The following is a 25808-nucleotide window of genomic DNA, read 5'->3' on the forward strand; positions in this document are numbered from 1 at the left end:
TCATCAATGTTCGAGATTCAACCACGACGGTTATGTCATCAGCAAACATGTAGATGGAGTTGGAGCTGAATTTTTCACACAGTTGTGTGTGATTTAGGAGTATGGTAGGGGGCTAAGTATGCAGCCTTGCAGGGCCCCAGCATTGAGGACTATTGTGGAGGAGGTGTCATTGTTTACTCTTACTGACTGTGGTCTATGGGTCAGGAAGTCGAGGATCGCCATCCCAATAACCTCCCTCTCCAACCCCAACCCCGCCTCCCCATATGCAGCGGGATTCTCCCTTCTGGGGAACTCCCATGCCGGCGGGAGAACCGGCACCAACTACTCCCTACGTTGTGGGGCAGAGAATCCACCCCAACGTTTTGATTCTGCATGACTTCTTCAAGGCTGAATAGAGGTAGAAATGTGCTGGGTTTCATGTTGAAAGCGAGGAGCGGCGTGGAGCAGGTGGAGAAAAATAGACGGCCAGCGATTGGTTGGAGGTCGGGAAAGATACGGACATCGTCCGGCTTTTCAGGCCAGCGGGATCTTCCTGTCCTGCCGATGGCACACCCACGCCATGGGTTTTCCGAATATGTGGGGTGGATTCAATGGAAAATCCCATTGACCGCAACAAGACTTGAAGATACTGCCACCGCAATGATAGGCCACCTCCAGCCGCCGGGAAACATGCAGGGAGGCTAGATAATCTCACCTTAAATGACAAAGATGTTGTGGACAGAAGGTAAAGGGACTTGCAGTGATAGTGCAGCTGCAGGCTTGTGTTGATTGCACTCATAGAACATAGAACATAGAAAATACAGCACAGAACAGGCCCTTCGGCCCACGATGTTGTGCCGAACCTTTGTCCTAGATTAATCATAGATTATCATTGAATTTACAGTGCAGAAGGAGGCTATTCGGCCCTTTGAGTCTGCACCGGCTCTTGGAAAGAGCACCCCACCCAAACTCAACACCTTCACCCAACACCAAGGGCAATTTGGACATTAAGGGCAATTTATCATTGGCCAATTCACCTAACCTGCACATCTTTGGATTGTGGGAGGAAACCGGAGCACCCGGAGGAAACCCACGCAGACACGGGGAGGACGTGCAGACTCCGCACAGTCAGTGACCCAAGCCGGAATCGAACCTGGGACCCTGGAGCTGTGAAGCAATTGTGCTATCCACAATGCTACCGTGCTGCCCTTGAGAACAAATAAATCTACACTATATCATTTAACCGTAATCCATGTACCTATCCAATAGCTGCTTGAAGGTCCCTAATGTTTCCGACTCAACTACTTCCACAGGCAGTGCATTCCATGCCCCCACTACTCTCTGGGTAAAGAACCTACCTCTGATATCCCTCCTATATCTTCCACCTTTCACCTTAAATTTATGTCCCCTTGTAATGGTTTGTTCCACCCGGGGAAAAAGTCTCTGACTGTCTACTCTATCTATTCCCCTGATCATCTTATAAACCTCTATCAAGTCGCCCCTCATCCTTCTCCGTTCTAATGAGAAAAGGCCTAGCACCCTCAACCTTTCCTCGTAAGACCTACTCTCCATTCCAGGCAACATCCTGGTAAATCTTCTTTGCACCTTTTCCAAAGCTTCCACATCCTTCCTAAAATGAGGCGACCAGAACTGTACACAGTACTCCAAATGTGGCCTTACCAAAGTTTTGTACAGCTGCATCATCACCTCACGGCTCTTAAATTCAATCCCTCTGTTAATGAACGCGAGCACACCATAGGCCTTCTTCACAGCTCATGTTGCAATAAAGGCCACAACTCAACATGCTGTCATCTTTGTCAACCAGATGTTCTTCCACTCAATAAATGCATAATTTGTCACCACAAGATTTACTTCATGTGCGCAAGGTTCCCTGGCAGCTGCCAGAACCTCTTCACACTAAGGACTTCCCAAATCTCTCAGCTATTTCAGTTACCAACACATCTTTTTGGTTTGCTTCAGGGGACAAAGACTACCCTTTAAGAACTTGGATAATAACCTCCTTTAGGAACCCACAGAGGCAAAGCACAACTACAACAGTAGCATGTGGTCACCAGGAGTGCCACAGAGCAGGCAGTGAGTTGGACTCAAGTCACATTCATTTGGCTGAAACCCTCAGCATCATAACCATGGGCCTCATCACATTTCAAACACACATGGTAATACGTCATTCACAACATGAATGCCAAAGGCTGTAAATGAAGGGACAAATTGTTCATAATCAAACTCTGCTCACAATGCAGAGAGTGTCACAACATCAGAATTCAAATCCCATACACGCTGATAGGATTGTATGTTGTAGCATACAAGCAGATAAGGCATCTCGCATATGTGGAGCCCATAACTGTGCCACAACAGCTCTTTGAAAGAATGCATGCAGCATTCAATCCAGCCAATGGTCCAGTTTCTGATGTGGATGCTACTTGCAACATTCTTGGCTACAATATACCTCTGCTTATCACACAGCGCACAGCTTACGGCACCTGGAATGCAAATGCAACCAAAGTAATGAGCAGTTGACCAATATTACCTATGCGATACATAACTTCTCGAGCTGCGATGTCTACACTAGGTCAATGTGCAACACTGCACCCAGCACTCAAGCTTGAGATATACCTGCTGGCCTGCATTGGTTTGTGAAATTTGATCTTTGAGCCTCCCTTAAGGTCAAGATTGGATGGACATTGAAAGATACAAGGAGTATATCAGTACTTGAGCTTTTGATCTCTGGAATCTTATGTGATACAGCAGAGAAGGAAGAAGCCCTCCAAAGCATCAGAAATCAGCCAATAACATTGATCCTGTTAACAGCATGTCACGATGGATCTCAGAATGCCACTATCATTACTAGTGGTAAGAACCACCTTCATATCTCCTCTGTATGATATTCTGCGAACAAAAATGTAAGGTGAAAAGAGTTGTAAGCCATTCAGATTACAATGCTCTCATTCATTTTTATGTTTACATGCACTAACCATTCCCCCCCAAATCACCTATGATTATTGGTAACCTTTGGTGAAGAAAATAGCTCTGTGCAAATGCTTGGTGCTGTGTATGTTGCGGATGTGACTCCAAGGTAGCATACTGTGTCGGGGCCACGGACAGCCCTACTGGTTTCTTCACTCTTAGTCACACCGGTGTGCCGTGAGAGTGGGCAGCCGCGAGGGACCTGGTCAAAGGTCAACTCTGCGGGCACATCCTGATAGATGGGTGACAAGAGGGAAAATGGATGGGATAATGAGCATGGCACTGCTCACCATTCATCCACCGAGTCTTGGCAGTTAACTACATGACTGCATAATATCTGTACCAGGTAGTGGTGGCTAATCAATACCACCTCCATGGTTGTGTCTTAATAATCCATTCCAGGCTTTCAGTGGTTTAGTTTCATTAGGCAGCAACAGTGACAGTTCTTCCATGATGGGCCACCTGATCCATTGCCAGCTAACAGGTGGACAACATGCACAGCTTTGACACTCACCTGACAAGGCAATAACATCTCCTCCGAGGCACCAGGACTTCATAATTGACAAACCAACTTTCAAATGAGCCTTTCTGGAGGCCTGCATTTTATCTACGGCAGGGACACCAAACCCGTGCCAGATCTGCCTCCTCCAACCCCTTACAACCTCCTGGGTCACCCTATTTGACTTGTATTTGAACCCGCGACCCCCATCCCAGACTAAAAATTGGATGCTGAGGTACCCATTTTAAAGTTTGGGTTCGTTGAACTGGTGATTCTTCCGTCTCTGCGCACCCAATCCTGGAGCAAGAATCAAGACCGAAGATTCATATTGTACCAATTTTGTTTTGATGACACTCAGCACAGGTTATGTATATTATTACCTAATCACACAATTGAGTGTTTCATAATATAATTTTTTTTCATGATAAAATACTGTATTTGCCTCTGAGGAACAATTTCATGGATGATCAACAATTGGGAAATCCATTTGACAACGGCAGGTCTGGTAGATCCCGCTGGCCACCTCCCCTGCTGAAAAACACATGGCGCGGGGGGGGGGGGGGGGGGGGGGGGGGGGCGGTAAATCCCGCCCAGTTGTTTTTATTTTTAGAACTGCAGAGATCTTTAATTAACAATTGAAAGTTGAAGTCTGTATATTAGTAAAACTTACAGCTTTTTAAAATCAAACCTGTCGACTGATAAACAAGGTGAATGTCAATTCCAAAATCAAAGCTTATTTAGGGTAGTTTTACCATCTTCTGACGGTTTGTCAGCCACAATGTTGTCATTCTTATTTTCCTCTGGTTTTGTGACGACCATTGATGTTAAAGGTGTTACAAAGCTGTACTTGAGTGAGAGTTCCAGGATTCGATCCGTTAGGTTTTTCTTTTCATCTGTCTCTGCAGAAACCCTGAGTATAACAATTGGTAGCAATTAATTTTGTAACATATTCTTATCCAGTGCTCTACATACTTGTAAATTGCCAATTAAACACATTTCCTGCATTCATGTTTAACTGTTTGTGATAGTCCTCTACAAGTAACCAAAATCTATAATTAAACTGGAATGATTATTTAGCCACTTTACACTAGTGACAGCTATAGTTCGCAAAAATAGAGGATGATGAAGAATTTATAGCCAAGTCCTAACCTATCTTTCAGATGCTGATGGACCGAACATTGGGCGGGATTCTCCGACCCCCCGCCGGGTCGGAGAATCGCCGGGGGCTGGCGTGAATCCCGCCCCTGCCAGTTGCCGAATTCTCCGGCACCGGATATTCGGCGGGGGTGGGAATCGCGCCGTGCTGGTTGGCGCCCCCCCCCCCCCCCCGGCGATTCTCCGGCCCGCGATGGGCCGAAGTCCCGCTGCTGGAATACCTGTCCCGCCAGCGAGAATCAAACCACCTCTCTTACCGACGGAGCAAGGCGGCGCGGGCGGGCTCCTGGTGGGGGCGCGGGGCGATCTGGCCCCGGGGGGTGCCCCAACGGTGGCCTGGCCCGCGATCGGGGCCCACCGATTGGCGGGCGGGCCTGTGCCGTGGGGACACTCTTTTCCTTCCGCCTTCGCCATGGTCTCCACTATGGCGGAGGCGGAAGAGACCCCCTCCACTGCGCATGTGCGGGGATGCCGTGAGCGGCTGCTGACGCTCCCGCGCATGCGCCGCCCGGCAAAGTCATTTCCGCGCCAGCTGGCGGGGCATCAAAGGCCTTTCCCGCCAGCTGACGGGGCGTAAATCAGTTCGGCACGGGTCTTGCCCCTCAAGGTGAGGGCTCGGCCCCTCAAGATGCGGAGACTTCCGCACCTTTGGGGCGGCGCCATGCCGGACTGATTTGCGCCGTTTTTGGCGTCGGTCGGCGGACATCGTGCCGATATCGGAGAATCCCGCCCCATACCAATCACTGTTTGTACATAAACAACATCTTTATATTTCAATCTTGCAGACAAAAAAACTCTTGCTACTTTACCGCTTCTCTAAGAGCTGTTGTATGGTCAAATAAGCCCACAGTCGCTCAGTGAAATCACCGAAAACATATTGCTGCTGTTGAGTAACATTTTCGACTTCTGATACCTTCACTTCAGTTTTTAGAGTTAGGTGTTCATTAGCCTGTTGGAAAGTTAAAGAGTTTGATTGAACCCTCTAATTAAAAGATCAGGGCTATACATGACACTTCTTTGTTCCATGATATAAGCTCGCATTAAGAAGCATTTAGATGAGCACTATAGCACATCAGGCTGCAGACTAAGATCTGGAAAATGGGATTAAAATAGATAGGTGTTTGATCGTCGGCACAGAAATGATGGGCCAACGGGCCTCTTTCTGTGCTGCAAAAATCTATGACTCAATAATTTGTAGTTAATTCTGTTTTAAAGATACTGTAATTTGTAACATTTTCACTATTAAATATTAAGCATAAAGCACATTAATTATTTTCATTTTTCTGAACAACAACAATTGATAGAATTTGTAAATATATAATGTGAAAAAATAGTACTTTATTACAAAGTCCCGGGCTGAGATGTTTAGCCTCCAACAATTTATTTTGTTCTTATGTGCTAGGTATGACTCCAACCAGTGGAAAGTTTTCTCCAATTTCCATCGACTTCAATTTTGCCAGGGCTCCTGGATGCCTCACTTGGTCAAATGCTACATTGATGTCAATGCTGGCTCGCCAGCTGAACCAGGCTCTCTATCCCACCGCTAACAAGGTCGAGTAGCACTTAAGCTCATCCATCCAGCTCGCAACAGTGGCGCCGAGGAGACTGGCCCCAACATTTCGGGATGCTGACCTGGGGAGGCTCCTGGACCCAGTGGAGGACAGGAGGGATGTCCTATTCCCCCGAGGGTATCGGAGGGTGAGCCTCAAGGCAGCCAGTGCTGCCTGGGACGAGGTGGCGGCAGCAGTCAGCTCGGGCAGTGTGAGCAGGAGGACTGGCCTCAAGTGTCGGAAGAAGGTCAACTCTCTGCGTGAAGAAATTTCTCTTCACCTCAGTCCTAAAAGATTTACCCCTTATCCTCAAACTATGACCCCTAGTTCTGGACTCCTCCACCATTGGGAACATTCTTTCTGAATCTACCCTGTCTAATCCTGTTAGAATTTTGTAAGTTTCTATGAGATCCTCTCTCACTCTTCTAAACTCCAATGAATATAATCCTAACCGACTTAATCTCTCCTCATCTGACAGTCCCACCATTCCAGGAATCAGCTTGGTAAACCTTCGCTGCATGTTTCAGGAATGTTTAGGACAATCCTACAGCTCCTAGAAGAGGTAATAGAAATAGAATCTATGATGATGGGGGCGATTCAGTGGCCTCATCACGCCCAACTTGGTGCGGCACGAGGCCGCTGAATCTCGTGAGAGACTCCTCGTAAGATTTGCGACACTCCAAATGTCTCACGAGACCCAACGATCATGATCTGGATCTCGTCCTCACTGGGCGTGACCCAGATCAGCATATTTAAATGGGTGTGCATTCGCCGGGTTCTCCGAGCACCTGGGAGACCTCGCCAGGGCGCCGTTGACACTGATCCACACAAACATGGACCAAGCATATGTGGGGTCTTCCAGACCATGAGAGAACCCCAGGTGGACAGGGACAGGGTGGCACCCTGGAATTCCCCCTGGTACTGCAACACTGCCAGCCCAGCAGGGGCATGTTCCCGGAGGCCTCTCCAAGGTTGGGGCGGGATCAAATATTGGGCAGCCTTCCAGAATGGCGCCCCGATCTGCAAGGAGCCTTTCAGAAAATCCCTCCATGCGTGGTCTTGGCAGAGAGGAACTCCCCGAGGCTAAAAGAAAGTGGGAAAGTGCCATGGATATAGCTGGGTGCTTCTCGGTGCTGCAGCCGCCAAGATAGACCCCGCAAAAAATATTTCGGAAAGGGAAAAGAAAAATGGAGGGAAACAGTTAAATGTGAAATTATTTGGAGGAGAGTTTGTGCTGGGGATCGGGACCGAAAGCACTAGCAACAGCGCCGCTCCCGATAGCTCCAGGGAAATACTCAGGGAGTCCGGTAATAATAGCTTCATTGAAAATCTGGAGGCAGTTTCGCCAACACTTCGGGTTGGGGGCAGGGTCAAGGGAAATGCCGATTCGGGGGAACCACAGATTTGAGCCAGGGAGGTGGGATGGAAGTTTTCAGAAATGGGAAGAGAGGGGGATTGAGACGCTAAAAGATTTGTTTCTTCGGGGTCGGTTCGCAGGATTGAGGGAGCTGGAAGCGAAGTATGGGCTGGAGCAGGGAGAAGTGTTTAGGTACAGGCAGGTTCCGGATTTTGCCAGGAAGGAGATACAGAGCTTTCCAGAGGAACCGGCCTCCATATTGCTGGAGGAGGTGCTGACGATAAGGGGACTGGAGAAGGGGGCAGTGTCAGCAGTGTACGGAGCTATTTTGGAATAGCTCCACTGGAAGGGATCAAAGCAAAGTAGGAGGAAGAGCTGGGAGAGGTTATAGAGGAGGGGGTCTGGTGTGAGGTGCTCCGGAGAGTGAATGCCTCCACCTCATGTGCGAGGTTGGGGCTGATACAGCTGAAGGTGGTATATAGAGCGCACCTCACGAGGGCGAGGATGAGCCGATGTTTTGAAGGAGTAGAGGATGTGTGTGAGCGTTGCGGGGGGTGCGTTCATATGTTTTGGTCCTGTCCAAAGCTAGGGGAGTACTGGAAGGAGGTGTTTAGGATAATTTCCAAGGTAGTGTGCGTGAAACTGGACCCGGGTCCCCGGGAGGCTATATTCGGGGTGTCTGACCAGCCAGGGTTGGAAACGGGTGCGGAGGCAGATATCATAGCCTTCGCCTCGTTGATCACCCGAAGGCGGATCCTGCTGGGATGGAGAGCAGCCTCTCCACCCAGTGCCCTGGCATGGCGGGGGGACCTGTTGGAATCCTTGACCCTTGAGAAGGTTAAGTTCGAACTGAGGGGAAGCTCGGAGGGGTTCTACAAGTCATGGGCACTATTTATTATGCACTTTCAAGAACTGGATAACATCGAACTTTAGTTGGGTGGTGATGGGTGGGAGGGTTGGGGGAAAGCTGTGTATATTAAGGTGACTAGGGGTAATCCCCGATTCCTTTTTGTCATTTGTTTATGTAAACATGTGGCCTGATGTTTGGGGGTTGGTGGGAGGATGGGAGCGTTGTTACTGTTATGGGGATTGACATATCTGTTGCTGGTTATTGTTTATTGTTGGTGGGTGTAAACTCAGGAGAAAATGTGAAAAAGGAGAATAACATTTTTTTTTTAAAAAACAAAGTGAAATTATTTGCCGCCACCTCTGCTGGGTCTGTTCTGCTGGTGAGACAGGACATACCCAGGAATAGCGATGGTGGTGTATGGGACATTATCTGTAATATGTTCTGTGAGTATAACTATGTCAGGCTGTTGCTTGACTAGTCTGTGAGATAGTGCTCTCAATTTTGGCACAAGTCCCCAGATGTTAGTAAGGAGGACTTTGCAGGGTTGACAGGGCTGTGTTTCCTGATGTCATTTCGTGTACCTAGGTGAATGCCGGGTCATCCATCTGGTTTCATTCATTTGTGTTTTCTTTGTAGCAGTTGAATACAGCGGAGTGGCTTGCTCGGATATTTAAGAGTCAACCACATTACTGTTCCTATGGAGTCACATGTAGACCAGACCAGGTCAGGACGGCAGATTTCCTTCCCTCAAGGACATTAGCGAACTAGGTGTGTTTTTACGACAATCAACAATTGTGACATGATCATCATTAGACTTTGAAGTCCATTGTAAATTTCACCATCTGCCATGGTGGAATTAGAACCTGGGCCCCCAGAGGATTACCATGGGCCTCTGGATTACTGGCCCAGTGACAATACCACTTATGCCACTGCCTTCCTACTGCACTGTATTACTGTGTTCTATGATTCATCCAAAACATAAATAGATTAATTGGAATAGTTGATAGAGAGTACTTACACCTTGAGCAAAGACCTCTGCTCTGAGCAAATCCAAATTGTTGTCTGAAATCTTGCCAGCCACAACAATTTCAGACCCATCATAATACTGTTTAAAATTGGCTTGAGTTAATTCTGAAATGGCATTCTCGGGATATTGCAATTCAATATCCAAAAGCAAGGGATTCGCGACTTCATCATAAAAACCCTGTGAAAAAGAAAAAAAGTGACAACTTGACATATTTTCTAAATAATCATAATATTGCCGAGTCTTTAGTATTGAAATTCCTATTGAAACTTGAGATTGGAATGTACTTACAAGACCATTTCTCATGATCTGAGGGTTTGTAGGATTTTCTACTGAGTTTCAACTACTATGAAAACAGAGGTCTTAGTTTCAAATTTGAAGGAAGATGGCTCACCTGTAGAAGGTTGCCAATATAAGACTGCCTAATAGTTTCTTAGAAGTAACTGCCCCATTAAAAGTCACAATATCTTTCATCATACTTCTATTAATCTACGACTGATGTGCCTTCAAAGCATTCTCCTAACCTTAGAGTGCTTTGAATGTTCGCCATTTATTGCAGAAGGGCACAAATACAAACTTTATAAGTGAAACTGCTGCCATACTGAATTGTTATGAATTACTTCACTCAGCACGTCCTTCCCATCCAATTATGTGCAGTATTGAAGCCAAAAAGTTCTGGAAGGTTAGTATGCAGGTACATGAATGCAGCAAGTGATTAGGAAGGCAAATGGAATGTTGGCATTTATTGCCAAGTATGAAAACAGGGAAGTGTCACCACACCCTTAATGAGAACTCATCTGGAGTACTGTGTACAGCTTTGGTCTCATTACTTAAGAGAGGATATAAGTGCATTTGGTGCACTTGACTGATTCCTGGGGTGAAGAGATTATTTTAAGAGGAAATGAATAGGTTGGGCCTGTACCCATCAGAGTTTAGAAAAATGAGGGGTAATCTTATTGAAACATATAAAATCCCGAGTGGACTTGACAGGGTGGATGCTGAGATGATGTTTTCCCTTGTGGGCAATCCATAGAATCCCTATAATTCAGAAGGAGGGCATTTGGCCCATCAGGTCTTCAGTGACCCTCTAAAAGAACACTCTACCTAGGTACACACAGACAGACACCCAAGACTGGAATTGAACCCAGGCCCCTGGTGCTGTGAGGCAGCAGTACTAACCACTGTGCCACCGTGCTATGCCAGTGAAGTCTAGAACTAGTGGTCCCAGTTTAAAAATTGGGCATCTCTCATTTAAGATTGATTTGAGGAGAAGGTTTTCTCTGAGGGTCATTGGTCTGTGGGTCATTGAACATATTCAAGGCGGAGTTAGATAGATTTTTGATCGATAAGTGGAAGGGAGGGTGCAATCAGATCAGCAACGATCTTATCGAATGGTGGAGCAGGCTCAAAAGGCCTGTTCTTGCTTCCAATTCTTGTATTTTTGTGTAAACTGGTCATCAGTCCCTAACTCACCTTATTCCTGCTTGGGGAGCTGGGTTAAAACCTAGTCAGAATTTTCTCAGAGATGCTCCCTGCCCACCTCTATACCTTTACCGGTGTAGTTGTAATTCTGTGCCAACAGGCTTTCGTACGGCAGCAATGGGAGCATCTCTGAGGAATTTCTGGGCCATAGTAAGTGAGCCAATATCTGTAAATATTTAATTCGCATTTTACCTGGAGCTGTAAGGGGGCATCTGAATCCTCATAAATTCTCCGTGCTACACCGTTATTCTCCAGTGCCATTTTCTCCAGAAAACTGAACTCAACATCATAACCAAAGCCAAGGCAATATATGCTGTACCTTCCATTGACGGCTTTTTTAACATTCTGCTGGATTTTTGTCGGGATTGTTTCTCCTGTAATAAAGATAAACAAATGTAATTTATTTTAGAACTGTTCCAGGGGTGACATGTGGGCACAGTGCGTAGCACTGCTGCCTCACAGTGCGAGGGACCTTTGTTCGATTCTGGCCTTGGCTTATTATCTGTGTGGACTTTGCACTTTCTCCACGTGCTTGCGTGGGTTTCCGGCCATGATCAATGAGCAGGTTTTCGGGGATAGCGCAGGGGCTATAGTGCAGTGCTCTTTTGGATGGTTGCTGCAGACTCAATAGGCCGAGTGGCATCCTTGGCACTGTAGGGATTCTATGTTCATCTGGAGAACCCTAATTCTTAGACTGAACATGCTACAAACCTAAGGTAAAATAAATGTTTATTGGAGCATTTCACAGATTTTTTAAAGAGGTTCTATCAGGATGGGATAAGGCTAAACTTGTATTACACTATTAGTAGTTTAGGACTCATTTACAAAATGCCTGAGTTAAATATTACAATATTTTTATCACTAACACCGGTATTGCATGACGTAGTTTACTTCCCTTTGTAATAGTTTACTTTCTTTGCGACATCTGAACGTTTTTGCAATAATGCACAAATAGATATTGGAGAAGTTGTATCAAGTCACTCTCATTATTCTGCATGGTTTGACAACAATGGTATAAAGAAGAACTGAAGTAAATGTTTGCTCACCCAATTTTAATTCAGCCTGCCTTTGGAGAAATAGAAAGAGCACATACGAACATACAAATTAGGAGCAGGAGTAGGTCATTTGGTCCCTCGACCCTGCTCTGCCATTCAATAAGATTGTGGTTGATCTGGGCTGGGATTTTCAGTGAAAGCAGACATAAAAACGGCATTCCACCCACCGGTTTTTGCACCGTATCGTGCGCTTCAGACTGCATTAATTATTAATCCACCGGGAACATGCTGTTTCTCTGGCAAGAATGGTCTTGTCACAAAGTTGGTAGCCTGATTTGTCCCATTGCCTTGACACTCCAACAGGTTACTGTTGCTACTTCCAAATAGTGATTTCTGGAGTCCAGAACAGCATTTTAGCATGCTCTAGAACTGCACATTGTTGCTTCAGACAATGTGGAGGGGAGCAATGGGATAGGAGCGAGCATGTGACGAACCAGAACAGTGCTCCGCATTAGCAATGACGAGTGCCCTTGAGGGCTTTATGTGGTCTGATCATTGTGGACTTCGCAAGGGCCAGTGCTGGCCATGACAGCACACTGTTTGTGTGTAAGAGGAGGCATCGTGCAGCCATGCTCATCTTGCTTGGCTACTCTGCGTCCATATTAGGGTTACGATAAATGTAGTTCAGGAATCTAAATTATTGGATGAGAGTGTCATTTTGGAGTGTGTGCCACAGTTGACTGAGTCATCTCTAAGTGCAGTCACATCAGTGGCATTTCATCAGCTGCCTTATCCCAAGTGTTATGCTGCTGTTTCACAATCAATATGTGGCTGTTGGTGGTGATGGATTTCCTTGACGAGTCTTGCCAAATTTGAAGACATGCAGTCACATGGAGGCGATGGCACAGAAGAGGTATTGTCACTGGACTGGTGATCCAGAGACCCAGGGTAATACTCTGAGGACCCGGGTTCAAATCCCGGCAGATGGTGGAAACTGAATCTAATAAATATCTGGAATAAATAGTCTAATGATGACCATGAAATCATTGTTGACTGGCGTAAAAAACCTAGCTGGTACACTAATGTCCTTTTTTAAAAAAAGTATTCTTATTAGTTTGCATTTATAAAAATATTGCGAGGAACATTAATCAGTAATACAGAGATATCGACAGAATAGGTATATGTATATATACAATAGCAAAGAGAGAAAAAAAACAAATAAAAGACACAACTATAGGAACATACATAGGTATGTATATGTGGGTAACGTGTGCACAGATCCAGATATGGCTGCCCTGGCTTCCGGCTCTCCGTAAACGGCTTTCCATCCATGTTGTACCTACTATGTGTATATCGCCTCCTGGCACTAAAACATACCAGGGGCATGTTTGACGCAACGTTGGCACACTTTTGGTGTGGTTGCACCCAAGTATTTTTTTATACTCATTTGGGGATCTGGGCATCGCTGGTTAGGCCAGCATTTATAGGCCATCCCTAGCTTCCCTTCAGAAGGTGGTGGAGAGCTGCCTTCTTGAACCGCTGCAGTCCCTGAGGTGTAGGGAGGGAGTTCCATGATTTTACCCATGCGACAATGAAGAAACTGCGATATATTTCAAAGTCAGGATGGTGAGTGACTTGGAGGGGAACCTCCAGGTGGTGGGGTTCCCAGGTATCTGCTGCTCTTGTCCTTCTAGGTGGTAGCAGTCGTGGGTTTGGAAGGTGCTGCCTAAGGAACTTTGGCGAGTTACTGCAGTGCATCTTGTAGATAGTACAGAGGGTTTGAATGTTTGTGGAAGGAGAAGCAATCAAGTGGACTGTTTTGTTCTGAATGGTGTCGAGCTCCTTGAGTGTTGTTGGAGCTGCATTCATAGATTATCATAGAATTTACAATGCAGAAGGAGGCCATTCGGCCCATCGAGTCTGCACCGGCTCTTGGAAAGAGCACCCTACCCAAGGTCAACACCTCCACCCTATCCCCATAACTCAGCAACCCCACCCAACACTAAGTGCAATTTTGGACACTAAGGGCAATTTATCATGGCCAATCCACCTAACCTGCACATCTTTGGACTGTGGGAGGAAACCGGAGCACCCAGAGGAAACCCACGCACACACAGGGAGGATGTGCAGACTCCGCACAGACAGTGACCCAAGCCGGAATCGAACCTGGGACCCTGGAACTGTGAAGCAATTGTGCTATCCCCAATGCTACTGTGCTGCCCAATGTGGCTGAATCCCAATATGAACTCATCCAGGCAAGTGGAGAGTATTCCATTACACTCCTGACTTGTGCCTTGTAGATGGTGGATAGGCTTTGTGGTGTAAGGAGGCGAGTTACTCACTGTAGGATTCCTGGCCTCTGATCTGCCCTAGCAGCCACAGTATTAATATGGCTAGTCCAGTCCAGTTTTGATCAATGATAACCCCCAGGATGTTTATTATGGGGATTCAGCGATGGTAATGCCATTGAATATCAAGGGGCGATGGTTGGATCCTCTCTTGTAGGAGATGATCATTGCTTGGAACTTGTGTACTGCGAATGCCACCTGTCAGCCTAAGCCTGTATATTGTCCAGGTCTTGCTGCATTTGGATATGGACTGCTTCATTATCTGAGGAGTCATGAATGGTGCTGAACAGTATGCATTCATTTGCAAAGATCCCCAGTTTTGACCGTATGATGGAAGGGATATCACATGGAGTGAATCGTATTGGCTAAAGACTGACAACTGTGATGCTGGGGACCTCCGGAGGAGACCAAGATGGATCATCCACTCGACACTTCTTTTTTTTTTAAATAATATTTTATTGAAAATTTTTGGTCAACCAACACAGTACATTGTGCATCCTTTACACAACATTGTAACAATACAGATAATAATGACCTTTTTAAATTTAAACAAAAACAACAACAAATAAATAAATATTAAATAACAAAAAAAAAAAAAAAAACTAGCCCTAATTGGCAACTGCCTTGTCTCAGGCCACACCCCCCCCCATCCCTCCCCCCCCCCCAAGTCCTGGGCCGCTGCTGCTGCCTTCTTTGTTCTCCCCTATCTATCTTTCCGCAAGATATTCGACGAACGGTTGCCACCGCCTAGTAAACCCTTGAGCTGACCCCCTTAGGACGAACTTAATCCGCTCTAACTTTATGAACCCCGCCATATCATTTGTCCAGGTCTCCACCCCCGGGGGCTTGGCTTCTTTCCACATTAGCAATATTCTGCGCCGGGCTACTAGGGACGCAAAGGCCAAAACATCGGCCTCTTTCGCCTCCTGCACTCCCGGCTCTTGTGCAACCCCAAATATAGCCAACCCCCAGCTTGGTTCGACCCGGACTCCTACTACTTTCGAAAGCACCTTTGTCACCCCCATCCAAAACCCCTGTAGTGCCGGGCATGACCAAAACATATGGGTATGATTCGCTGGGCTTCTCGAGCACCTCGCACACCTATCCTCCACCCCAAAAAATTTACTGAGCCGTGTTCCAGTCATATGTGCCCTGTGTAATACCTTAAACTGAATCAGGCTTAGCCTGGCGCACGAGGACGCCGAGTTTACCCTGTTTAGGGCATCTGCCCACATCCCCTCCTCAATCTCCTCCCCTAGCTCTTCTTCCCATTTCCCTTTTAGTTCGTCCATCATAGTCTCCCCTTCGTCTCTCATTTCCCAATATATATCCGACACCTTACCGTCCCCCACCCATTTCTTTGAGATGACTCTGTCCTGCACCTCTTGTGTCGGGAGCTGCGGGAATTCCCTCACCTGTTGCCTCGCAAAAGCCCTCAATTGCATGTACCTGAATGCATTCCCTTGGGGCAACCCATATTTCTCGGTCAGCGCTCCCAGACTCGCAAACTTCCCATCCACAAATAGATCTTTCAATTGCGTTATACCTGCTCTTTGCCACATTCCATATCCCCCATCCATTCCCCCCGGGGCAAACCTATGGTTGTTTCTTATCGGGGACCCCCCCAGTGCTCCGGTCTTTCCCCTATGTCGTCTCCACTGTCCCCAAATCTTCAGTGTAGCTACCACCACCAGACTCGTGGTATAGTTCCTTGGTGAGAACGGCAATGGGGCTGTCACCATAGCCTGCAGGCTGGTCCCCCTACAGGACGCCCTCTCTAATCTCTTCCACGCCGCTCCTTCCTCCTCTCCCATCCACTTACTCACCATTGAAATATTAGCGGCCCAATAATACTCACTTAGGCTCGGTAGTGCCAGCCCCCCCCTATCCCTACTACGCTGTAAGAATCCCTTCCTCACTCTCGGAGTCTTCCCGGCCCAAACAAAACCCATGATACTCTTTTCTATCCTTTTGAAAAAAGCCTTCGTGATCACCACCGGGAGACACTGAAACACAAAGAGGAATCTCGGGAGGGCCACCATCTTAACCGCCTGCACCCTCCCTGCCACTGACAATGCTACCATATCCCATCTCTTGAAATCTTCCTCCATCTGTTCCACCAACCGCGTCAAATTTAGCCTGTGCAATGTGCCCCAATTCTTAGCTATCTGGATCCCCAGGTAACGAAAGTCTCTTGTTACCTTCCTCAACGGTAGGTCTTCTATTTCTCTACTCTGCTCCCCTGGATGCACCACAAACAGCTCACTCTTCCCCATGTTCAATTTATACCCTGAAAAATCCCCAAACTCCCCAAGTATCCGCATTATTTCTGGCATCCCCTCCGCTGGATCCGCCACATATAGTAGCAGATCATCCGCATATAAAGATACCCGGTGTTCTTCTCCTCCCCTAAGTATTCCCCTCCATCCCTTGGAACCTCTCAGCGCTATCGCCAGGGGCTCAATCGCCAGTGCAAACAGTAATGGGGACAGAGGACATCCCTGCCTTGTCCCTCTATGGAGCCGAAAATATGCCGATCCCCGTCCATTCGTGACCACACTCGCCACTGGGGCCCTATACAACAGCTGCACCCATCTAACATACCCCTCTCCGAACCCAAATCTCCTCAACACCTCCCACAGATAATCCCACTCCACTCTATCAAATGCTTTCTCGGCATCCATCGCCACTACTATCTCCGTTTCACCCTCTGGTGGGGCCATCATCATTACCCCTAACAACCTCCATATGTTCGTGTTCAGCTGTCTCCCCTTCACAAACCCAGTTTGGTCCTCATGAACCACCCCCGGGACACATTCCTCTATTCTCATTGCCATTACCTTGGCCAAGACCTTGGCATCTACATTGAGGAGGGAGATTGGTCTGTAGGACCCGCATTGTAGCGGATCCTTTTCCTTCTTTAAAAGAAGCGATATCGTTGCTTCTGACATAGTCGGGGGCAGTTGTCCCCTTTCCTTTGCCTCGTTGAAGGTCCTCGTCAGTAGCGGGGCGAGCAAGTCCAAATATTTTCTGTAAAATTCAACTGGGAATCCGTCCGGTCCCGGGGCCTTTCCCGTCTGCATGTTCCTAATTCCTTTCACCACTTCTTCTACCGTGATCTGTGCTCCCAATCCCATCCTTTCCTGCTCTTCCACCTTGGGAATTTCCAGCCGATCCAAAAACTCCATCATTCTCTCCCTCCCATCCGGGGTTGAGCTTCATACAATTTTTTATAAAATGTCTTAAACACTTCATTCACTCTCTCCGCTCCCCGCTCCGTCTCTCCATCTTCGTCTCTCACCCCCCCTATTTCCCTCGCTGCTCCCCTTTTCCTCAATTGGTGTGCCAGCAATCTGCTCGCCTTCTCTCCATATTCATACTGTACACCCTGCGCCTTCCTCCATTGTGCCTCTGCAGTGCCTGTGGTCAGCAAGTCAAATTCCACATGCAGCCTTTGCCTTTCCCTATACAATCCCTCCTCCGGTGCTTCCGCATACTGTCTGTCCACCCTCAGAAGTTCTTGCAACAACCGCTCCCGTTCCTTACTCTCCTGCTTCCCTTTATGTGTCCTTATTGATATCAGCTCCCCCCTAACCACCGCCTTCAACGCCTCCCAGACCACTCCCACCTGAACCTCCCCATTGTCATTGAGTTCCAAGTACTTTTCAATGCATCCCCTCACCCTTAAGCACACCCCCTCATCCGCCATTAGTCCCATGTCCATTCTCCAGGGTGGACGCCCTCTTGTTTCCTCCCCTATCTCCAAGTCTACCCAGTGTGGGGCATGATCCGAAATGGCTATAGCCGTATATTCCGTTCCCCTCACCCTCGGGATCAATGCCCTACCCAACACAAAAAAGTCTATGCGTGAATAGACTTTATGGACATAGGAGAAAAACGAGAACTCCTTACTCCTAGGTCTACTGAATCTCCACGGGTCCACCCCTCCCATCTGCTCCATAAAATCCTTAAGCACCTTGGCTGCTGCCGGCCTCCTACCAGTCCTGGACTTCGACCTATCCAGCCTTGGTTCCAACACCGTGTTAAAGTCTCCCCCCATTATCAACTTTCCGGTCTCTAGGTCTGGGATGCGTCCTAGCATTCGCCTCATAAAATTGGCATCGTCCCAATTCGGGGCATACACGTTTACCAACACCACCATCTCTCCCTGTAATTTGCCACTCACCATCACGTATCTGCCCCCGTTATCCGCCACTATAGTCTTTGCCTCGAACATTACCCGCTTCCCCACTAATATAGCCACCCCCCTGTTTTTCGCATCCAGCCCCGAATGGAACACCTGCCCTACCCATCCTTTGCGCAACCTAACCTGATCTATCAGTTTCAGGTGCGTTTCCTGTAACATGACCACATCTGCTTTAAGTTTCTTAAGGTGTGCGAGTACTCGTGCCCTCTTTATCGGCCCGTTAAGCCCCCTCACGTTCCACGTGATCAGCCGAGTTGGGGGGCTTCCCACCCCCCCCTTGCCGGTTAGCCATCATCTTTTTCCAGCTTCTCGCCCAGTTCCCACGCGGCTGTATTTCTCCCAGACAGTGCCCCCCCGCCCATCCTTTCCCGTACCCACTCCCCCCTTTCCCCAGCAGCAGCAACCCAGTAATTCCCCCCTCCCCCCCCCCCCCCCCCCCGCTAGCGTAATTACTCCCCCCATGTTGCTCCCAGAAGTCAGCAAACTCTGGCTGACCTCGGCTTCCCCCCGTGATCACGGCTCGCCCCGTGCGGCGCCCCCTCCTTCCTGCTTCTCTATTCCCGCCATAATTATCATAGCGCGGGAACCAAGCCCGCGCCTCTCCCTCGGCCCCGCCTCCCATGGCCAACGCCCCATCTCCTCTCCCTCCCCACCTCCCCCCATCACCACCTGTGGGAGAAAGAAAAGTTACCATACCGCAGGATTAATCATACAATCCCTCTTCGCCCCCCCCCCACTCGTCCCACCACTTTGTCCAAACGTTCATTTTCGTAGTCCAATCATTCCAATTTTTCTTCTACAATAAAAGTCCACGCTTCATCCGCCGTCTCAAAGTAGTGGTGCCTCCCTTGATATGTGACCCACAGTCTTGCCGGTTGCAGCATTCCAAACTTTATCTTTTTTTTGTGAAGTACCGCTTTGGCCCGATTAAAGCTCGCCCTCCTTCTCGCCACCTCCGCACTCCAATCTTGATAGACGCGGATCACCGCGTTCTCCCATTTACTACACCGAGTTTTCTTCGCCCATCTAAGGACCATTTCTCTATCCTTAAAACGGAGAAATCTCACCACTATGGCTCTGGGAGCTTCTCCTGCTCTCGATCCTCGCACCATAACTCGGTATGCTCCCTCCACCTCCAACGGACCCGTCGGGGCCTCCACTCCCATTAACGAGTGCAGCATCGTGCTCACATATGCCCCGACGTCCGCCCCCTCCACACCTTCAGGAAGGCCAACAATCCTCAAGTTGTTCCTCCTTGCGTTATTTTCCAGTGCCTCCAACCTCTCCACAGATCGTTTCTGGTGTGCCTCCTGTATCTCCGACTTCACCACCAGGCCCTGTATGTCGTTTTCATTCTCTGCTGCTTTCGCCTTCACGACCCGAAGCTCCTGCTCCTGTGTCTTTTGTTCCTCTTTCAGCCCTTCAATCGCCTGTAATATCGGGGCCAACAACTCTTTCTTCATTTCCTTTTTTATCTCCTCCACGCAGCGTTTCAAAAACTCTTGTTGTTCAGGGCCCCATATGAAACTGCCACCTTCCGACGCCATCTTGGTTTCTGCTTGCCTTCCTTGCCGTTGTTCCAAAGGATCCGCTGCAATCCGGCCACTTTCCTCTCCTTTTTCCATCAGTGTCCAGGGGGAACACCCTCCTGGTTTACCGCACGGTGTTTTCAGCCGTTAAAATTGCCGTTGGGGCTCCTATCAAGAGCCCAAAAGTCCGTTTCACAGGGAGCTGCCGAAACGTGCGACTCAGCTGGTCATCGCCGCACCCGGAAGCCACTCGACACTTCTGGTTGAAGATTGTTGCGCATGCCTCAGCCTTGCCTTTTGCACATATATGCTGGGCTCCTCCATCATTGAGGATGGGGATATTTGTGAAGCTACCTCCTCCAGTGGGCTGTTTAATTGTCCATCACCATTTACCCCTGGATGTGGCACGACTGCAGAGCTTGGATCTGATGCGTTAGTTGTGGAATCGCTTATCTCTGTCTATTACTTGCTGCTAATGCTGTTTAGCGCACAGGTAGTTAGAGCTTCACCAAGTTGACACCTCTTTTTTCGGTATGTCTGGTGTTGCTCCTGGCATGCTCTTCTGCATTCTTCATTGAACCAGGGGTTTTTCCCTGGCTTGGTGGTAATGGTAGAGTGGGGGATATGCTGGCCATGAGGTTGCAGATTGAGGTTGAATACAATTCTGTTGCTGCTGATGGCCCACAGCGCCTCACAGATGCCCAATCTTGAGTTGCTAGATCTGTTCAAAGTCTATCCCATTTAGCACGGTGATAATGCCACACAATACGATGGAGGGTATCCTCAATGTGAAGACGAGACTTAGTCTCCACAAGGATTGTGCGGTGGAAACTTCTACTGATATTGTCATGGACAGATGCATCTGCAGCAGGCAGGTTGGTGAGGCTGAGGTAGAGTATATTTTTCCATCTTGTTTGTTTCCTCACCACCTGCTCCAGTCCAAGTCTAGCAGCTATGTCCCTTAGGACTCGGCCAGCTCGGTCTGTGCTGGCACTACTGAGTCACTCTTGGGGTGATGGACATTGAAGTCCCCCACCCAGAGTATATTCTGCACTCTTTCCACCCTCAGTGCTTCCTCCAAGTGGTGTTCATCAGCTGTAGACGATATGTGGTAATCAACAGGAGGTTTCTTTTCCCATGTTTAATCTGAAGCAATGAGACTTCATGCGGTCCAAAGACAATGTTGAGGATTCCCATGGCAACTCCATCCCGACTGTAAAACTCTGTGCCGCCACCTCTGCTCGGTCTGTCCTCCTGGTGCGACAGGACAGACCCAGGAATTGTGACAGTGGTGTCTGGGACATCGTCTGTAAGGTATAATTCTATGAGCATGACTATGTCAGGCTGTTGCTTGACTAATCTGTGAGACAGCTCTCCCAACTTTGACACAAGCCTCCCAGATGTTAGCAGGGCTGGGTTTGCTGTTGTCGTTTCCGGTGCCTGAGTCGATGCTGGGTGGTCTGATCGGTTTCATTCTTTTTATTTTGTATTTTCGTAGCGGCTGAATACAACTGAGTGGCTTGCTAGGCCATTTCAGATGGCAACCGCATTACTGTGGTCTGGAGTCACATGTAGGCCAGACCAGGTAAGGATGGCAGATTTCCTTTCCTAAAGGACATTGGTGAACCAGATGGTTTCATGGCCATCATTAGCTTTTTAATTCCAGATATTTTATTAAGTTTAAATTCCACCACCTGCCACGGTGTGATTCGAACCAGGGTCCCCAGATCATTATCCTGGGTCTCTGGATTACTAGTCCAGCGACAATACCACTTCACCACCACCTCCCCCCAATGTCTCCTTACCCTTTGTCCCCTCTGGCTCCAGTGCATTGCTTGCCCAGAATCCTGGTTGGTGTCTCCTCACCCCTCTCCTTCTCTTGCCCACCCCTCTCCCCTTGCCCCATTAAAATAATATAGGAAACCTTCACAATGTCTTTATTGTGGTAAAACAGGACATTAGATGAAAACATGTCGTTACAAACTACAATGAAATGAAATGAAATGAAAATCGCTTATTGTCACAAGTAGGCTTCAAATGAAGTTACTGTGAAAAGCCCCTAGTCGCCACATTCCGGCGCCTGTTTGGGGAGACGAACAAAGAAACAATAGTTCTGGTATTAATTCGCCCAGTGAAAAGGCCAATGACTCATACAATACATTCCCACCCCGTGGCCAGCCACGTCATGTGTACAGACAGGACATGCCCAGGGTTGCATTCCAACAAGACACGTACAGGTAATCTAGGCCCCTCCAGCCGTTGCCATGTGGGGTTGCACGCAATGACGACAATGAAATGACTGAAATGTTTAACAGCTTAACCCCAATACGAAGCCGATCTCTGCTTGAAGCTTCAAAAAACTAATAGACTCCACTCTTGGTGATTCTTTTCACATTTCATTGCATACACTGCTTGAACAGAAAAAGGATGGATTATATATTTCATTAAGAGTGGGAGGATATAATATCGATTTTCTTTTTGATACTGGAGCTGAACTTACCTGTGTTACTCAAGACTATGCTGATTTTTTCCCCCTAAATGCAGGAAAGATTAACGTTTTTGCAGCATGGGGAGATTCTTTTACCCTCCGAAAGACTGATCCAATGCTGTTAGAATTTGGACCACCATCAACTGATGGCATCAATTTGGGTAGGTCCGGTTACACAGGCACTTCTAGGCATGGACATCCTATCTCAACTAAATTCTTCACTTTATTTTAATAACGGAAAAATCACCTGGTCCATTAGACACATCAAAAAGAGTGAGATACAAAATCACTTAATTTGGGCTAAAGCCAAAAATGATTGTGGCCTATTAAAAATGGAACTAGTCACTTTCATTGGATCTGCACCGCCTTGTACCAAACAGTACCCTATTAACAAAACTTCAATTCAGGGCATACTTCCTATAGTACAACAACTTAAAGAAAGAGGAATCTTAGTGCGCATTCACAGCTCATCAAACAGCCCTGTATAGCCTGTCAAAAAGGCTAATGGCACATGGCACCTGACTATTGACTATAGAAAATCAAACCAATTCATTGTCAGGAAAGCTGCTTTAGTGGCACATCCATCTACAGTCATGGGGTGGAATTCTCCGACTCCCCGCCGGGACAGAGAATCGCCGGCGGGCCGCGGGAATCACGCCACGCCGCCCCGATGCTGGAACGCGATTCTCGTGGTTTGCTTTCACCATCAAACAACAGTACACATGGACTAAACTACCACAAGGTTTTCACAATAGCCCTACTGTTTGCCACATGGCTCTACAGAACCAGGGGCGTCATTCTCCGCCGGCGGGAGTCTCCGTTTTGCCGGCGCCCTGGGGTTTCCCGACGGCGTGGGGCTCCCCACAATGGGAAACCCCATTGACCGGCCGGTGTAACGGAGCATCCGGCCGGCCGGTCGGGGCAGAAATGTAGCGGGGCGGGATGGAGAATTTCGCTCCACATCAGGCAACTGCCTGTCCTGTCTTCCACCATTATCCAGAATGTAGATGGCATTCTGATAGCATCCATTAATAAACATGATCATGAAAAAGACTTATATTTGGTTTTAGATCACCTTAGTGATAATGGACACAAAGCTAGCTTTGCCAATGCACAAATCTCCCAGGATGAAGTTGTCTAATAAGGTCAGAAAATATCTAAAGGCAAAAGGGAACTTACTCAGGACAGAATGGCTGCCATCAAAGCTGCCAAGGAACCGACAACTGTCCAGGAAGTAAGATCTTTTTTGGGACTGTGTAATTTTAACACAAATTGGATTGATTCTTTCACTCAGATAGCTCAGCCATTGAATGATCTTTTAAAAGGTAACCAAAAATCAAAAGACACGGTTAACCTCAACACTGAACAAAAGGAATCATTCTTAAATCTGAAAAAGGCCCTATGTTCAGCACCAGCTCTAGGTATTCCAAACAATGGAAAACCTTTTACCATTTTGTTCATGAAAAAGAGGGTTACATGACTGCAATACGAGCTCAAGAACATGGTGATCAGTTAAGACCAGTTGGATACTACTCCATTAAACTTGACAATGTGGCACTAGCATTTGGCAGCTGTTTAAGAGCCATGGAAGCCACACGTCGAGCTGTAATGGCAACATCAGGCCTTGTCTTAAACCAACTGTTAACCATTAAATGCCTATTCAGTCCACTCTCTACTATCCATGAACAGAGTATCACAAGTTACATCAGCTAGATGGACTAGATGGACAGCAGTTTTGGAAGAGGCCAACCTTTGTTTTCACAGAGCCAGTCCAGTAAACCCATCATCTTTGCTCCCGCTTCCCGAGGAACAAAAGGGAGGAGGGCGGAGGGACATGACTGTGTGAAAATAATAGAGGAAATGGAAGAGGTACGCTTAGTAGGAGAAGAACCACTACAGAACCCAGATTTAATCCTATTCACAGATGGTTCCTCTTTTATTGACAAGGGTGTCAGAAAAGCTGGGTGGGCGGTCACAAGCCCATATGAAATATTAGCTGATGGAAGTTCATCCCCAGGTTCGTCAGCTCAACAGGCCAAACTAAAAGCACTAACAGAAGCATGTCATGCGGCAAAAGATAAAACTGCTAACATCTAAACTGACTCCAGATCTTGGGCGGGATTCTCCGACCCCCCACCGGGTCGGAGAATCGGCAGGGGCTGGCGTGAATCCCGCCCCCGCCGGTTGCCGAATTCTCCAGCAACGGAGATTCAGCGGGGGCGGGAATCGCGCCGCGCCGGTTGGCGGGCCCCCCCCCCCCCCCCCCAGCGATTCTCCGGCCCGGATGGGCCGAAGTCCCGCTGCTAGAATGCCTGTCCCGCCGGCGTGGATTAAACCACCTCTCTTACCGGCGGGACAAGGCGGCGTGGGCGGGCTCCGGGGTCCTGGGGGGGCACGGAGTGATCTGGCCCCGGGGGGTGCCCCCACGGTGGCCTGGCCCGCGATCGGGGCCCACCGATCCGCGGGCGTGCCTGTGCCGTGGGGGCACTCTTTTCCTTCCGCCTTCGCCATGGTCTCCACCATGGCGGAGGCGGAAGAGACCCCCTCTACTGCTCATGCGCGGGGATGCCGTGAGCGGCCGCTAACGCTCCCGCGCATGCGCCGCCCGGCAATGTCATTTCCGCGCCAGCTGGTGGGGCACCAGAGGCCTTTCCCGCCAGCTGGCGGGGCGGAAATCAGTCCGGCGCGGGCCTAGCCCCTCAAGGTTAGGGCTCGGCCGCTCAAGATGCGGAGGATTCCGCACCTTTGGGCGGCGCGATGCCGGACTGATTTGCGCTGTTTTTGGCGCCGGTCGGCGGACATCACGCCGATTACGGAGGATTTCGCCCATGGTTTTGGAGTGGCACATGATTTTGGCCACCTGTGGAGAAAAAAAGGATTTCTCACAACTGCAGGTACACCTATCCGAAATGGAAAGGAAGTACGAGATCTCCTAGAAGCTATGGCCTTGCCAAAAGAAGTATCAATCCTAAAATGCAAAGCCCATACTCATGAAGACACTACGGAAGCAAGAGGAAATGCTCTTGCAGACCAAGCAGCAAGGGAAAAATGGTATGTGGAATTCAATCACATTTACAAATTGGGAGTGACCAACTTATTACAGGATCTACGTGAAATGCAACGTAATTGCACACAGAAAGAAAATGGACATGGTTAGAATCAGGTATTCAGTTGTATGATGATGATATTTGGAGACCAGTTCAGACTGATAAACCAGTAGAACCACAAGCACTGATGTCCTTTTTGGCCCAACAAATCCATTCATGGGGCCATCTATCACCCCAACAAATGATGGGTCGATTCCAGAGGAGTTGGTTGGTAAAGGATTCAAAAGATATGCACAATTGGTATCAAACCGTT

At 48.1% G+C, this 25808-nt stretch overlaps 1 protein-coding gene across 2 annotated transcripts in view; it reads right to left on the reverse strand.

Annotated features, from left to right (window-relative positions):
- The window catches only part of LOC140388480 (inter-alpha-trypsin inhibitor heavy chain H3-like), a 121551-nt gene that overhangs the window by 19642 nt on the left and 76101 nt on the right, over positions 1-25808 (reverse strand). For both annotated transcript variants that reach the window (XM_072472748.1, XM_072472746.1), the window contains 4 exons: positions 11074-11255; positions 9394-9579; positions 5428-5567; positions 4216-4373 (listed from right to left, as the gene is read on the reverse strand). In XM_072472748.1, coding sequence (XP_072328849.1) covers positions 4216-4373; positions 5428-5567; positions 9394-9579; positions 11074-11255 — 666 coding nt within the window. The remainder of the gene's footprint in view (positions 1-4215; positions 4374-5427; positions 5568-9393; positions 9580-11073; positions 11256-25808) is intronic.

This window comes from Scyliorhinus torazame, chromosome 13 (genome assembly GCF_047496885.1).
Source record: "Scyliorhinus torazame isolate Kashiwa2021f chromosome 13, sScyTor2.1, whole genome shotgun sequence".
Lineage (NCBI taxonomy): Eukaryota > Metazoa > Chordata > Chondrichthyes > Carcharhiniformes > Scyliorhinidae > Scyliorhinus > Scyliorhinus torazame.